At 49.2% G+C, this 15,294-nt stretch overlaps 1 protein-coding gene across 3 annotated transcripts; it reads right to left on the reverse strand.

Annotated features, from left to right (window-relative positions):
• Nucleotides 1–353: 353 nt before the first annotated feature.
• On the reverse strand, nucleotides 354–8,631 carry CEP68 (centrosomal protein 68). 3 transcript variants are annotated; one of them, XM_079299321.1, is made up of 7 exons: nucleotides 8,618–8,631; nucleotides 5,537–5,956; nucleotides 3,583–5,034; nucleotides 2,375–2,497; nucleotides 2,055–2,151; nucleotides 1,433–1,588; nucleotides 354–728 (listed from the first exon to the last, which is right to left on the reverse strand). In XM_079299321.1, exons 2-7 carry the CDS (start codon nucleotides 5,909–5,911, stop codon nucleotides 697–699), a joined length of 2,235 nt encoding a protein of 744 aa, XP_079155447.1. In that variant the 5' UTR covers nucleotides 5,912–5,956; nucleotides 8,618–8,631; the 3' UTR covers nucleotides 354–696. The 3 variants fall into 3 exon arrangements, with proteins under 3 accessions (XP_079155447.1, XP_079155445.1, XP_079155446.1); XM_079299319.1 differs by lacking the exon at nucleotides 8,618–8,631 and adding an exon at nucleotides 7,672–8,458; XM_079299320.1 differs by lacking the exon at nucleotides 8,618–8,631 and having other exon boundaries at nucleotides 5,537–6,042.
• Between the last annotated feature and the right edge of the window lie 6,663 nt (nucleotides 8,632–15,294).

A 15,294-nucleotide genomic window follows, 5' to 3' on the forward strand; every position in this document is an offset into this window, starting at 1 on the left:
AATGTTCTGAGCAGTGATTTAACTGCAGTAGCTGGAAGGGGAAAGGCAAACTCTTCACCCCGGGAAACCAGCACAGCACTAACACAGCTCCTGCCAGCAGCAGGTACCAGCAGGTTACACAACCTGGCTCGTCCCTGCCTGAACTTGCTTGTTTATTATTTTATTTGGATTCAGTATTATGGTTTTTTTGTGTTTATGAATAACAAAATTGAAAGTTAAATGGGCTCTGCTTCAGCAGGGAGTGGTAATTATAAACAGGCCTTCAGTTTGCTCCCAAGAACCAGAAGGAGTTGCTATTTCTTGGCTTCTCACACCTATTTTTGACGAGCATAAACAAACCATGAGAACAGGGCTATTAAAATCACACAGCTTTACTTAGCGAGCTCACAGCACACTATGGATTGCTCAGTTAAAAAACTCTGTTCCTGACATTTTGCTAACACAGAACAGCCCACTTCAATAAAAAAAGGAAAGCTATATTAAAAAAACAAACCAGAAAAGGCCAGCTGTGCATTCCTTACACAGCTCTGGACATCCCAGCACACCTGCTATATGGGACATCTTTCTCAAACCATGGCACAAACCCACACTGAAATCAGCCCCCTGGGCAACTGGACACAGATTTTGGCATCTCTGGAGAGTTGATGGAGGTGGTTTGGTGCTTGCTGCAGTTCTTCTCAGCCCTTCTGAGATGGGTTAACGCAGCCTAGGTCTGACAGAGGCAGCACCTGAAATAAGAAGTGTTTGGTGTCATGCATTGTCTGCAGTCTGACAAAGAAACCCCCATGCTCTACTCCCTCTGCTCCCCCCTCTCATCAGTGTAGAGGGTACGGCTGGATAGAGGCAGCAATTCAAAAACCACAGCAAACCAAACACTACTTAAAACACTTTTTCTCTTCTAAGAGGCTGTCACCCCTGAACACTTGCCTCCAGTTTTCTTTGAAGGCAGATGGTCAAGAAATAAGCAGACAAGTTTTCTAGTCCCTATATTATACCTGAAATCACTGGCTTCCCTTTCCCACCATTATACAGCAACCAGAATGTTTCTGAGAAAATAGAAAACCAAACCATATTCCTTCCTCATCTTCCCTGTGCAAGAGATCTGGGGAGAGCAGGTGTCTGTGCTGGACTGCTGCCATTCCCCAGCCCTGAGTGACAGGAACCTGCCTGCCAGGTCCCTGCGGAGCTGCCATCGCTCCCCGGTGCTCTTGGGTTTCATCAGCTGGTTCACCCGCACTGCTCTTTCCCTGACATGGTTAAACACAACAGGGCATCTATTTTGAGCCTCCCTGCTGCCTTCCCAGGCTTTCCAGACAGAATCAAAGAAACAACAATGGAGCCTGATGTTCGGTGTTTGCTAATTCCAGTGTTTCTCTTCCTGTGCTTCGCCCCTCTCTGCCCACTGCAGCGAGGCTGGTTTGCCCCTGCTTACCCAGGGAGCAGCCGTGTGCTGCACCCCCCTCGTCCTGCCCCACATCCTCGCCCCGCACGGGGCCCACAGCAGCCAGGATGGACGTGTACAGGTGCTCTGCTTGGCTTTCGAGCTCTTCCGACTGCTTGGCAATCAGACCCAGCGTGTCTTTCAGAGCTGGAAAGCAAAAACGTCTGAATGGAGGTGACAGGAATGTGATAATTCAGTGTCTGTCAGAGCTGACAGTTCTGCTAGTCCAGGCAGACTTTGGAAGGTAATCAAGTGTTAAAAATCAATAATGTGCTGTTCATCCCATCACCATTGTGATGCAGCATTTTCAGGGGGTAGGAACTGAATCAGGAGGCTCCAGGTTCATCATGAAGATGCAGAAATATAGTCTTAAAGAAAACCTTTGGAATTGTGCAAGAAAGCTCATCCATAATGCAGTACTTTACCTCTAAAGCCCCTTTGGTGACTGCAGTTACAACCCACCCTTTAGAAATCCCTTCTTCTAAATCACATGAGCAACCAGTCTGTGTACGCTGTGGTGCTGGCCAGGCTGGGCCAGGGATTTTGGGAGCCAGATGCCTTGGCCAGCATCACCTATGGCCATGAGTAGCCCCACACAAGTGCTCCTCCTCACCTGGTGAATTCGATGCCATGCAGTCCAGGAGAGCTTCCCCCCTCTCCAGCACGCTCTCAGTCAAGCTCCGGTGGTCAGCCACATCCTTCCTGAACTCCTGGCAAGGCAAGGAGAAGAGCAGTGTTTCTTACAAGGGTTTTTGAAACACACCTGTGGCAGGCTGCCCAGGGAGCAATTTCTTCCAAGCAGGTTCCTGGTGCTCCCAAATTTGGCTTTGCAAACCCAGTACACCCTGGACCATTCCTGTGATGCCTGGCTTCCCAACACCTGCTGCCTGGAGCACAGGAGAGGGGAGGAGGCAGAGCAGGGGTGACACCCACCAGGTAGCGGTGCAGCGATGCCGACACGCTCTCTGCATCCGGCGAGGGTGGCACCCAGCTGCTGGTGACATCCACCACGGTGTACAGCCAATGGATCAGCTCTTCCAGCTGGCAGCAAAACATCTGCTCAACAAAGCATAAAAAAGGGGTCACAGATCTATTTCTTCAACAGAGACGGCACAGAGACACGAAAAGGTCAGGCAGTGGTGTTTTGGAAAGCAGCTGTTCCCCATTCTCTCCAGCCCCAGCACACAAACATCCCTAAGCTTGGGAAACCAAGGGTCAATGGCAAAAAGGCAAAAATTAACTTAAACTCCTGAACAGCTCCAGCACTCACTGTGTGGCAAGAATTGAGGGTCACCATGAAATGTGAGGTGCTGGAGGCTGGTAGCACCCAGGCTGGAGGAAGAGGCTGGCCTCCACCACCTCCCAGCCCAAGAGATGTCTTCCTCCTCCTCACCAGAGCCATACAGTTAATTTGCAGTTGCTTTTCCCCAAGGGATTGTCTCGTTCAATTAAGTGCTTTCATTTATTTTTAAAGCGTCTCGGTAAGGGATTATTTTTGTAAGATGCTGCATGAAACCCAGGGGCCTCTGCTGGCACTAAAACCAGGCTCAAGACCTGCTCCAAACTCCAGCAGTTTGCCATAAAGCAGTGCTTTCCCTTGGCACTGCAGTTTGGCATGACAAATACAGAGAAGATCCTTTTAAATCAACAGAGTTATTTCCATACCAGAGGAGGGGATGAGTTTGCAGCTATGTGCATGATAACACTCTTGTGCAAACAGCCTAGCATCGTTTCCAAATTCATCCCAGCACTGGGGTGGGAAGAAGATGGAGAGGAGGGTGAGAGCACAGTGCTGGGACAAATTTAATAATCCACAAAATAATCAGGAAACCCTTCAGAGTTGCTGCAGCTCCTGTTTGGTGCAGCAGCACTGCAGGACGGGTGGGCTGGGGGACCCAGCTGAGTGCCACATCTCCACCCAGCCTGGCCTGTGACACTGAGCCCCAGGGGAAAGCAAGATGGGCTCGTGCTCCATCAGAAGGAATTATCTGCTCTGGTGAGCCCCCCTGCATAAATTACCACCAGCTGCCAGGCAGGACACATCATGCAGAACAGAAAGCTTTAATTAATCGTGCTGTAAAGACAGGCACATTTTATGCAAGATCTTCCCAGAATAAACATTATTTCTGGTCTCAGCCTACCTTAACACACTGGATAAGGGACTCGCTCTGCTGGCTCTTCTTTGGATGCCCCTTGACCCGTGGTTCATTTAGGCACATCCCATCCAATGTGTCCCTGAGACCAGTTTGTAGACAAATCCCCTGGGGAGGATCCCTATGGATCCAGCCATATGATTCCATGTTGTCTCTGCTGGGCTTTTGGGAGCTGTGGTGTTGCCACAGCCCAGCATAATCCTCACTATTCCCTCTGTCATCCCTGCCTCTCACTTCTCCAAAAGGAGCCATCCTGGATGAAAGGGGCTGCTTGCTGCTGCTGTGATGTGGAAAGTTATGGTGGTCATGCCCAGGCCTTATAGTAAAGGAAAGATTGGACAAAAACTGAGCCAACCTTTCCAGCTCCTGCAGTCTTGGAGGCAGCGAAAGAAATTCTTCATCGCCCTCCCACTCCTTCCTCAGGGGGAGCACTCCTGTGGTGGGTAAAAACCTACTGGTGCTTTTAACCTGCCCTGTGTAGTTGGGGCAGGGGCTTCCTCTGATATCCCAGCTTCTCCCATCGGCTGCAGGGCGCCCAGGTGAGCTTGGCCCAGATGATTCCACCCTTACATCCCTAGCAAAACCTCTGGAAGGATGAGAGGAAGCACTCCTTGCAAATGATGCTTTGGCAATAGGTAAAGGATCACAGTAAGTACCAGCTCCTGAGCAGACTCTTTTTCCAGGCCTTGGGGTGGAGAATCTCTCTGCAGAGGCCACAAACTCCCAAAGTCCATTTTCTCTGCTTCCCCAAGTCTGCCCAGCTCGGCCGTAGATGCTGGTGGACCTGGACACGCCCTCAGGAGAAGTAGAAAAGCTGTCCAGACCGATTCCCGAATCGTTGAGGAAAGGCTCTGGCATCCTTCCCAGCCTGTACCTCGGCTTCAGCGGGTAAGCATAGTCCAGCAAGTCCTCGTACTCCTTGTTGGGGTTCCAGTGGGGTGAGCTGCGGTCCGGAGATGGGGGCAGTGAATCCGGAATGGCACAGGCCCAGTAATCGGCCTGGTAGGAGGAGATCTCCCGGATGCGCCCCACGGTGCTGCGGTAATCAAGCAGAGGGCCCGGGGGCTCCCGCCGCTGCAGGGCCCTGCCTGCCGCTCCCCCTCGGCAGCACAGGTCCTGGGCAGCCGCGGTGGCCGCAGAAGAAGGGACACCCGTGCTGGCAGGCAAGCTCCCGGACGGCTCCTCGGAGGGGCCGTTTCCTTCTGAGGACAGAGCGGAGAGGCTCAGCACGGAGCGGCTCCGCGGGGCGCTCCCGGGGCTGGGCGGGGTTTGGGGTCGCAGGAGCTCTGGGGTGGAAGGACACGGGGACGGAGCTCCCAGACTTTGTCTCCGACGGCCAACACGGGCATCGTGGCGGCTGCCGGCAAGGATGTTCTCCCCGGCAGAACTGCGCTGGCTGGGAGGGCTGGACACCGGGTCCCAACAGCCCAATGCCTTCACCTGCTCAAGGATGGATGGAAAAAGAAAGGGAGAGAGAGACGAGCATGAAATGAAGCACAGCATCCAGACAAAAAGCTGCTTTGTGCTGGGATATGGAGACAAAAGCCCTACCTTGGACCTGCTATGAGCTGAGGCTGGATGTGGAACTCTGTTCCATCTGTGGGATGGCCTGCAGCTGCTCAGAGCAGGGCTTGTTTTTAAGGAAAGGCATCTCAAGGGCTTGGGAAGCTGCACGAGTCATTTGGCAGCAAGAGGCTTATTTAAAGAGCACTGCCCTGAGCAAGATCCCAGCTCTGCACTGGCAACATGGAAATGGAAGTAAGAGCTTGGGCATTGGAGCCAAAGCCCTTCCCCACCACACGTTTTAGCCTGGGCTGGGGTGAGCACACTCTGGCTGGGAGAAATGGAAAGCCCTTGCTGGGACAGCCCTGACAAACAAGTCCCCACCTCTCCTGGGACCTTCCTGTGGTACAGCAAGACCTGCAGGTGCAAATGCTCTCACCTGCTGTTCTTTTGAAGAGAGGAACCAGTGGCCAACTCGACAAGGCACAGGGCCACCATCAGCAGCTCTATCCACCAACACCCCTTTCCCTGCTCTTGCTCTGGGAAATCTGGGTGCAGATGCTGAAGACGCTTCCGTGTGGCAGCTTGAGTCTCCCTGGGTGACACCAGTGGCCGTGTGACCGTGTCTGCTCACTGCCACGCCCTCGGTCCCTTGCAGGCTGGGCGTGGCTTCCTCTGTCCCCAGAAGCCGGTGCAGGCTCCCTGCCAGCTCTGGGAAGTCCGTCTCCGTGTCTGCGCTGTCCCACGTCCCATCGCCCTCGGCCTTCCTGCTCAGCGACTCCTCAGAAGGCGATTTTCCCACATCCACGGCCATCCGGACAGAGCTGCTTCCACGGGACGATGCTGAGCCTCGGGCTCTCTGGAATACACAGCGCACAGCAATGGCATCTCAGCATCCCCCGTGTCTCCAAGCCAAGAAAATGGGTTTGCCCAATAGCAGAGAGCTTAAGCATGATCTGGGTGAGACCCAAAAATTCATAAAGGAGCACCTTGGTACGTCAGGTGGGACAGTGGAAAGAGCAAACCCTCACATCTCAGCAGCATTTTCTGCTTCTGAGGATGTGACACACAGGGAAAATCTCATTCCAGCCCTGGCCATGCCAAGAACAAACCTGGGCTTCATACCAGGCACCGGAGTCCTGCACTGGTGGCCAATGTCACCAACAACTTTGTGCACCATGTCACTGGGCCCGAACGAGTGCACTATTTAGGACATGAAGCACCTCCTGGTGTGGCTGAGCCCTGAAGGCTGTTAGGGTGGAAAGCTGGGAGTTTTTCAAAGATACAAACCCAAAACCTTGAAGTGGAAGCCGCTCAGAAGCAAGAAACAGCTATAAAAAGTTAGAGGAGGAGGTAGGAGGCTGTAAAACTCAAACCTGGTGCTCAGCTCTGTAGCTTCTACCTCAATTCATGAAATTCACTCTTTGGGAAATTAATGGACATACTTGCACTGACTGGGCTGGAGTGAGGAGCTGCAGCAGGACAAGCCATGAGCCAAATGAAGGAGACCCAATACAGCCTCCTCCAGCAACTCCAGGGGAGCCCAAATCCCAGAGCAGCAGCGGGGACGAGCACAGCCCGGGCTCCCCCAGCCCAGCTGCACCCCAAACACACCCCTTAAACTGGTACCAAAGCCAACCCTACGCACATCCCGCATCTGAAAGGGGTTGCACTGCTCTCTCCTGCCCTCAGAAAGGTTGTATTTCCACACAAAGAGGTGGGGTTGCTGCAAAAAATGTAATCAATAAACTTATCCTTGTTATCTGACTTAAATATATATATATATGTAAGAAAGAAAATATAGAGAAAAGAAAGAAAAGAAATTAACAAGGCATCAAAGCAGTCTCTAAAGTTTAAAAGTGAATATGCTGTAACCAGAAGCCGAGCTCAGGACAGCTTTATTTTTAAGATGCCACGTTAAATTCAAAGGGATTTGAACATCGTTACCTCCACCAGATTTGGTGGTTTGAGTCAGGTGTCGGCCCAGTAAAAACAACTGTAGAAAACATCAAAGTTCGACCTTAAATCTGAAAACCATGTGTTAAGCAACATAAAATAAAGCTTTAGAGGTCATGACCCATCTGTTACTTTCCTCACTGTGTGGAGGAGGGCAAATATTCTGAACTTAAGATCATTTGTTATCTTATGAAGGCAGCATGCAGTGATTTACATTTCTACACTGCCATTGGTCTTTTAAAAAAGAGCAAGTGCTGGTTCACAGGTTCATTAAATCTCCAGAAGCTAATTGGATGCTAAAGAGAAACCAGGAAACCTGCCAATACACAGGAGTGAGAGTAAATCTGCTTACTGCAGGATTTGTAAGGGTATTTAAAGGGACACCAGAGATCTCGCTGCATTTTCCAAAGTCTCTAATTCAGGCAGCTGATTTCAATTAACTTCAGAGGGAGCTGGATATTCAAACCACACCCGGACACAAACGAGACGGAGATGTCACACACTTCCCACACACAGAACATTCGGGCAAAAAGTCATATTTAACAACAAAGTGCGAACACTACTGCCACTAAGAGCAACTCCCAGCTACACGAGCGTCTAGCAAAGAAGCTTTCTCACCATTTTCCAACAAGCCCAAAAAAATTCAGAGATCAGGTTGCCAGTGGCAGCGACGCATCCAGATTAACCCTGACGACGGGAAGAAGCAATCCCAAATCCTCGGGCAGGACTGAGGAGGGATGTACGAGCACAGCTTTCGGCACTGTGGAAACTTTCCACTGGCCTCAAAAGCACGGGAAAGCAGCCCAGACTCCCAGCTACACCCAAGCCCCCAATTGTCTCACAGACACAGATACCCGCGGCCGTATTTCTAGATAACGGGGACACAGTGGGGCCGCTTCATTCATTTCAAAGGGAAGGTCCGCAGGGATCTCTCCTGAAAAGCGATCCCTGAGTTTTTTCACGCCGCCAGAGGGACCTGCGGCCAGGGCTGCACAAAGGGGGCGGACAAGGAGGGCTCTGTCCACGGAGCGGCTCCCACCGCCCCTGGGGATCGCTTGGACTATGGAATGCCGTGAGCGCAGCGGATGCTGATGGAATTTCCGTCTCCCGCCAACTCCGCTTTGGCGGGGGAGCATTTCCGAGGTTGTTTTGGGGACAAACCCACACCGCTCTCGCCCCTCAGGCCTGCGGGACCTGAGGGCTGCTATTTTCTGCTCCTCTCCTTGCCCGCTTTCTGCCTGCCTGTCCGCCGCTGCAAAAAAACGGCAATTAACCAAAAAGACAAGAACTAAAGGCAAAGAGGCCGAGGAGGCGCCGCAGCCCGGGGTGCCAAAGGGAACGCGGCCCGGGACCCCCGGGCTCCCCCCCGGGACCCCCTCACGCCGCGCCCCGGCCCAAACTCACCGAGCGCCGGCCCCGCCCCGCCCCCTCCGCGCCGGCAGCCAATGGCAGCGCCCGCTGCGTCAGCGCGCGCGCCCCCGCCGCCCGGCGGCCAATAGGAACGGAGTTGGAGGTGGCCCCGCCCCGCGGCCGGCGCTGACCCCAGAGAGAGAAGGGCGGGGGCCGGCGCCGGCCCCGCCCCCTGACCCGCCCAGGCCCCGCCCCCTCCCCCGCCGGCCCCTCACGCCCGGCCCGGGTCCCGCTGTGCGCCGGGAGCGACCCCAAACGCCCGTCAGGAGCTTGTGTCAACAACAGGGTGTTTCCTTGTGCCCCTGACAGCGTTACCGCGCGGCAAACCCACTGAAATTGGCCTGCGCGAGCCCTGGCCAGGGGATCCCGCTGTCCTCCAGGCACGGCTGCGGGATGCGGTGCCGGTGCAGGACCGCCCCAAGGGTGATCCCTGTGGGATGCCGGCCGTGCCCTGCCCTCGGGGCAGCTTTCTGGAAGATCCCCAAGCCGTGCTTTAAAGCAGCTGCTCTGGGATTTGACCGGGCCAGACCCTTCCTTGGTGGCTGGAGTGGACATATCCTGGCAAGTGCCTGTATCATACAGAAATACAAACATTTTTCCTTGTTGCTGTCCATTGGCTGATTCTGGCTTTTGTGTATGGAGATTATTTCTTAGGTAATGCAAGATTTTCTAGAGGTCAAGGGTCTGATAAAATGCTTTATGAACAATATTGTTCCCAGCTTCAGTCCAGGAGGGACCAAAGAGACATCCTGGGTTTGCTTATCATTTTGGCATTAGGGTGAGGGGAACAGCACAGGCATCCCAGGTCCCTGGCCACTGCTTTGGTCCTGACCACGCTCCTTGGTCCTGCTCCAGCTCTGCCATCCCAGTGTTATGGTCCAGGTTCCCAGTGGCTGTGAACTGGGTTTATCCTCCTGCACCCAGTGGAGCCGGCCCCATTTACATCCTGGAGGGCCTTTTGCTTTTCCTCCCTAGAGAAACACAGTGGGAATATCTTTCCCAGGACTGCTTTGAGAAGTGGAGCTGTAATGCTGCAGTAGAACACAGTGGATGCTCTCAGAAGAACTCACAGCCAGGAAAAATTCAGGATCATTTCTGTTCCTTTGCAAGATTTCTGAATTTCGGGTTTCTTTGATGAATGTTACAGCAAGTTATCCAGCAGGCTGCATATCCCTCTGCCCCGGATGCACACTTTCTAGAGTTGGCTTTTTCTTGGAATTCACACAGGCAAAGCCCTTGTGGAAGAAAATCCCTTTAAAATGTTGTTTATTGCTCCTTCTCCAGGGAGCCGCTTGCCTGCCAGTGGAGGCCGTGCTGATTTCAGGCCCCTGAGTGGAAAGGCGGAAGCAAACACGGATGGGTCATGATTCATCCCCAGGCTGGGCTTTTTTTAGCCGGCTTAAATTACTCGGGAGCTGCCAGGCATTGTTCTGGGAGCTGAATAGCACCCGGCTGCAGCCTCGGCCCCGGCAGGAAAGGTCTGTGTCCTGTTCCACCCCCATCAAACAAGTGCCAGGATGTCTGCAGGAGCAGCCAAAGCAACGAAAAACCTTTCCCCTCCCCTTGGGCTTGGGCTGCGTGGGTGTCAATAAACAAGGGGGGAATCGGCTGGTGATCTAAAGGAGAGGTTATTTGAGAAATTCAGGGGGACAATACCGATTTTTTTTCTGTTGGCATCTGGCCATATTTGTTAGGAACTTTGCTGAAGAGAAATTGGCTTATTTGATCTATAATACAGAGTCAGCCCAGCCAAACTCCCCCCAAAGTCACTCAAGACTGGCAAAGAATAACAAGGATATTTTCTTGCTGATTTGAGACCTCAGAATTCTTTCAAACTTGGGTTTTTCCAGCAAAGACAATGGATTTCTCTGGACCTGTGGATGCAACAATTCAGCAGTAATCTCCATATCTATGACATGAACTAGAGCTTCCTTGTGATGAGCAGATTTGAAAGCAGTGTACTTATGATATATGACAAGTTACCTTTTTGGTGAGAATATGCATGTTTTTTTGCACAGAACTGGATCCATCATGAACACCAGCTGTATGTATACAGAGTTTTAATATGCCCCTAACTGCAGTGACCTGCAGCTATCCAGTGTCTTTGGCACATCAGTTTGTTACTTCTTTCTGCCCTGAAGGGTTTCATGCTACAAGCCAGACAGTCCTCTCTGGGATGAAACCTGAAGCCTGGAGGTGCACCATATGTTCTTGCCTAGCATCTGCACTATCTTCAGCATCAAATTTCACTCTCGCAATGCAAATGTTTGGGATGGATGGGACGTCAGCAAATGCAGGGCTTGGACCTAACCTACCTGTTCCCTGACTGATAACAATATTAATTAGTCTTTGTACAAACTGCTCAGGACTCTGTTTGGTCTGCCCAGCCCTTCTCTGAAAGGTGTTTGCAGTGATTTTCCTTCTCTTCTCAAGGCTAACAACCCTTTTCCTTTCCCCAGAGGTCAGGATTTCCACATCTTGGACCATTCTCTTTGTTCTCATCTTGATTCTCATTCTTGGGGCCACATTTCTTTGAAGGTCACTGATCCAAAGCTCCAGCATGGGCTTGGCTGTACTTAGGCAGAACTGGTGTGGTGCTGCAGGCTGTGATCCTGGTTACACACCCTGGAACAGGATCTACCTTATCCACAACACAGCACTCCTGCTTCTGACTGCCCATAACTTCCTGATCCTGCTCCTTCACCTACAGTTTCCCACCACTGTAAGTGCAGATAATTATTCTTATCTAGATTAATTCTTTCCAGCCTCTGTTTCCCAGATTCTCAATTTTTCTCATGTTGCTGTGAATTTCAGCCCTGCACTTTTCCATTTTCTCAGACCTTCTTCTCCAGGTAAGGCCTGCAGATTTTCTCAGTTCTGATATTTGAAGTCACTAATCAGCTACTTATGGTGCTGGAATTACGGTAAGCTCCCAAGGAATCCAGTCATTCAGCTGGACAGCTGCTCTGGTAATGCCTGCATAAGGAGGTTCAAGCTCAGCCATGTTGCTTTAGCTTCTTTATAAAGCCATGAGAAGACTGGCCTGAAGCCTACACACTTCCCATTGCTCCCTTGATCATCACTGCACTATTACAGGATATTTCCTAAGAAATCTAGCTGCTGCTTTTTCTTCCTGACTTTGGAGAACCACGTGAAAATACAACTTAAGCACACTCGTGGCAGCTGACAAATGAAATATGTAAGGCAGGATTAAGGAAGAACAAAGGGAAAACTGGAGTGACAAGTATTTTAGCGTCAGCACAGAAGTGCAGAGTTGGGTGTGTTGTCCTGTGCTAGCAGCTGGGCAATTTGAATCCTTTTACCACTTGTTTGCACAGCTGGACTGAGCGATTTAGCTCAGGGAAAAGGTCAAACAGAAACTGCACTTCTCCTTTCTGGCCACACGATGTGCCCATCACACCACGAACACAGCCCGGCCAGCCCACCAGCGATAGCAGATGTAGCCACAAAGGCAGGGGTTTGCATTCCCTCACAGCACCTCCTTCCCTCTAGCCAGGCCCCCTCAAACACTCACACAGCTGCAGATCAGGGACAGGTGCCGTGGAGAAAAGGTGGTGAATAGGATGGAGCTGGTGTGGTTCAGATGCTTTGCCTTTGAGGATTTGCTGTGAAATTGCTGTGAAAGAAATAGGAGCTAAGCAGTCAAGGAGTACTGGCAACTTCTCATCAATCTGAATTACAATGGGCACTGAATAATTTGAATCAAGTTTACTTATTAAATGTGATATTTTACTTTTGCATTCAGTGGGGAAATGTGAACAACTTCTTTTTAATTCCAATTGCTGGGATGTCTTGACCCTCTGTTATTTGTATGTTCTCCTGGCCAGAACCAAGAGGCTCTTCAAAACCAGAGCTGGCATCTGCAGGAACCAGTCATCAACACAGAGATTTGTAAAAGAAATATTGTGATTAGTACAAATAAAAATTTGTATTTGTAAGTGCCAGAAGAAATAGCAGAGCTGGGGGGCTAAGAATGGCTTTGAATTCATAACAAATGACACCAGAAAAAAAAATTGGGGCGGGTAATTGGAGCCATTGCTAAGATCACAGGACACACAGCTCCTCTCTGACAGCATGAGGATAGACATCTCCCATTCCCCTCCCTTGCAGCCAGGCAGGAAGAGAGATTGCAGCAAAGGATCATCACAAAACCACTACTGATTGTTAAAGATCATTAAACAACTGCCCCAAAACTGGGAGGTTTAGTGAAGAATTCACAGGCATCATCCCTTGACAAGTGATTGGGGCTGGACCAAACTTGTTCCTTGAGAGTGAATGAAATCTGTAAGAGAACCAGTGCAGGTGGCTACAATGAGCTTAAAATCTAAATAAATATCATATTCCCCTTCTGTAAGATCTCCTACAATGGTTCAAAGATACTTCAATCCTCATAATGGGGACATAGCAGAGATCTGACTTTCAACAGTCACATTTTAAAGGTGACCAGTTAGTGCACCTGAACCATACAACGTGTGTGAATCAAACCATTTCAGGGCAGAACAAATAGTATTGTCTTCTGGTTAACTCACAAAACCCTTCCCTATAATTCTATCTACCTTAATCAGAAAAACTGGGGATTAAAAAAAAGGACTGCTCATTGGCTATAATTGCATTTCCTCTGCAAATATTAAGTTAGAACAATAGCAGTAGCTTTTGTAATAAATTTACTTTTAAATGCTTTTCATGAGAATGAGAGAAATGTGTGTTGCCTACCTAGAGCTTAGAAGAAGTGATGAGCATTTTCCCAAAAATGCTTTTTTTCTCTTAAAAAAAAAACCACCCCAAAAAAACCAACAAAACCACCAAAACAAAAACAAACAAACAAACAAACAACTCCCCCAAAAAAACCTAACAAAACAAGTTATAAAGCAGGTGGCCCGATTTGTAGATGGTGGTAGAAAACCAGAATAAAACCATTAAACTTTAATTAGAACTTACCCAACTTTTATCTCTTTGTTGAAATATTATAGGAAACTATCACTTTTTCCATAATAATGCCTAACAAGTGCTAATAATGTCTGGCTGGAGGCAGCTGAGACTCAGTCTAAGGCTTAGCTCAGCTCTCATTAAAGACAAGCAGTCATTCCACCTTTTCCACGAGTCTCACAAAGCTTCACAGGTTTCAAATGGCAAATCACAACCACCCCAGAAGATTTCAGAAAACCCATATATAAAGCTGACATGGGAATGGCTCCAGACTCTGGTCCCAGAGGATGTCTCCCTGCCATAGCACTCCTCCAGTATCTTCTCAGGGGTTCAGCTAGGAAGTGAGAAGCCAAAGACACAACCATGAAGTCAGACGAGCTTTTTGGAAACTGCCACTTTGATGCTTTTGTAGGATTCACATTCCAGGACATAACACCAGTTACAATTTTTAAGTTGTAAATTGTAAGGTCCTTCAAATTATGCTTCTTTCTTTTGGTGTTTGAGATTCTTGCAAACATTTCCCCATTGCTTATTTGTTCCAGGAATTTAATGCTTGAAACTAACTGACCTACACTTGCATAGTCGATGTTTTTCACTGGATTTGTGATGTGTGTGCATCTCAGGACAGACTCCACCCTTTGGAGATATATAAACTTGTAACAGAAAAACTGTATCAAACCCACATAGATGGCAGACCCAGGCTCTCAATTCTGAGACCAGCCTACTGCTTGTGGCTGTGTGGCAAATCTAAAACTACCCTGAACTTAGCAGCTTGGCTGCCTATTGAAAAGCATTTCCTGATTACTCCCACTCCCCAATCCTTCTCCAAGGAACAGTCAGTTGGCTTGGCAGAAGAGCAGCAGGTTCATCTGCCAGCCCTTCTACCCCACCACTGCTTAACTGCTACTCCAGGCTCTCCCAAAGACCCTTTAGAACCCAGTACCTGTGCAGAGGGCTTGGAGAAATGGCAGTGGGGAAAGGGTTAAATGCTGACAATTAGTGACACCAGCATGCCAACAAAGGGCAGGGTCTGGCAAAGTGGAATTGTTGGGTTGTTTGTTTTCTTTAAAAGAGCCAAGCAGTTATTAGTTGTTTATTGTAAAGGCACATCAGTTTTGAAAGGCAAAGAGTCACAAGAGTTAAAGTCTGTCAGTCCACTAAAAGTTTTTGGTAAAGAGTCTTAAATAGAAGTGACGTCCCAACTAGAAGTAGAAGCTGCTCTTGTCGAGGCCCTGGAGGGCCCATGTTGCTGCTGCAGCTCCTATTTTCTTCGGGTGATGATGATGGTGGTGAGAAGAGAAGCCAGAAAGCAAGAGCAAGTGTCTTTCCTCAATGCACAGATTTTTACACACAAATTACCCAATAAGCTAGAAATACAAATCTGAACTATTTCTTCTTATTAGAATTTTAGTTTTTTAGCATGCCAGTTTATGTATAAACTACACATATGATCTATCTTGTTGTACTTAAAAAATGTAAGTAATATTTTTACTATAGTTTTATTATGTCTAAAACTATATTCCTAGAGCCTTTACGGAAACTTGTTTTCAATACTAGTATCTAGGACTGTGTTTTTTAACTTTCACTAGAGCTTGCACTTTTACACTGGTATCTAAGACTTTAACTTGTTAAAGCACTTAAAACACATTCTTACTCATTTGCTGATTTTTAAACAAACTGATACCTCTATTTTATGTGTCAGTGGCTTAATATACTTCCATCTATCCAAAGGCTTTAATTTAATTCCCGTGCTCTGATTTCTCTCTGAAAAATTCAGAGTGACCTTTGATTTACAGATTCCAACATGGAACCAAACATCAAACTGCACAATTCTCATCCAGGGGCATTTCCAAAGGAGTCTTTGCTCAGGTGACACAGCCTGAT

This window comes from Erithacus rubecula (assembly GCF_903797595.1).
Source record: "Erithacus rubecula genome assembly, chromosome: 2".
In the NCBI taxonomy this organism is placed as follows: Eukaryota; Metazoa; Chordata; class Aves; order Passeriformes; family Muscicapidae; genus Erithacus; species Erithacus rubecula.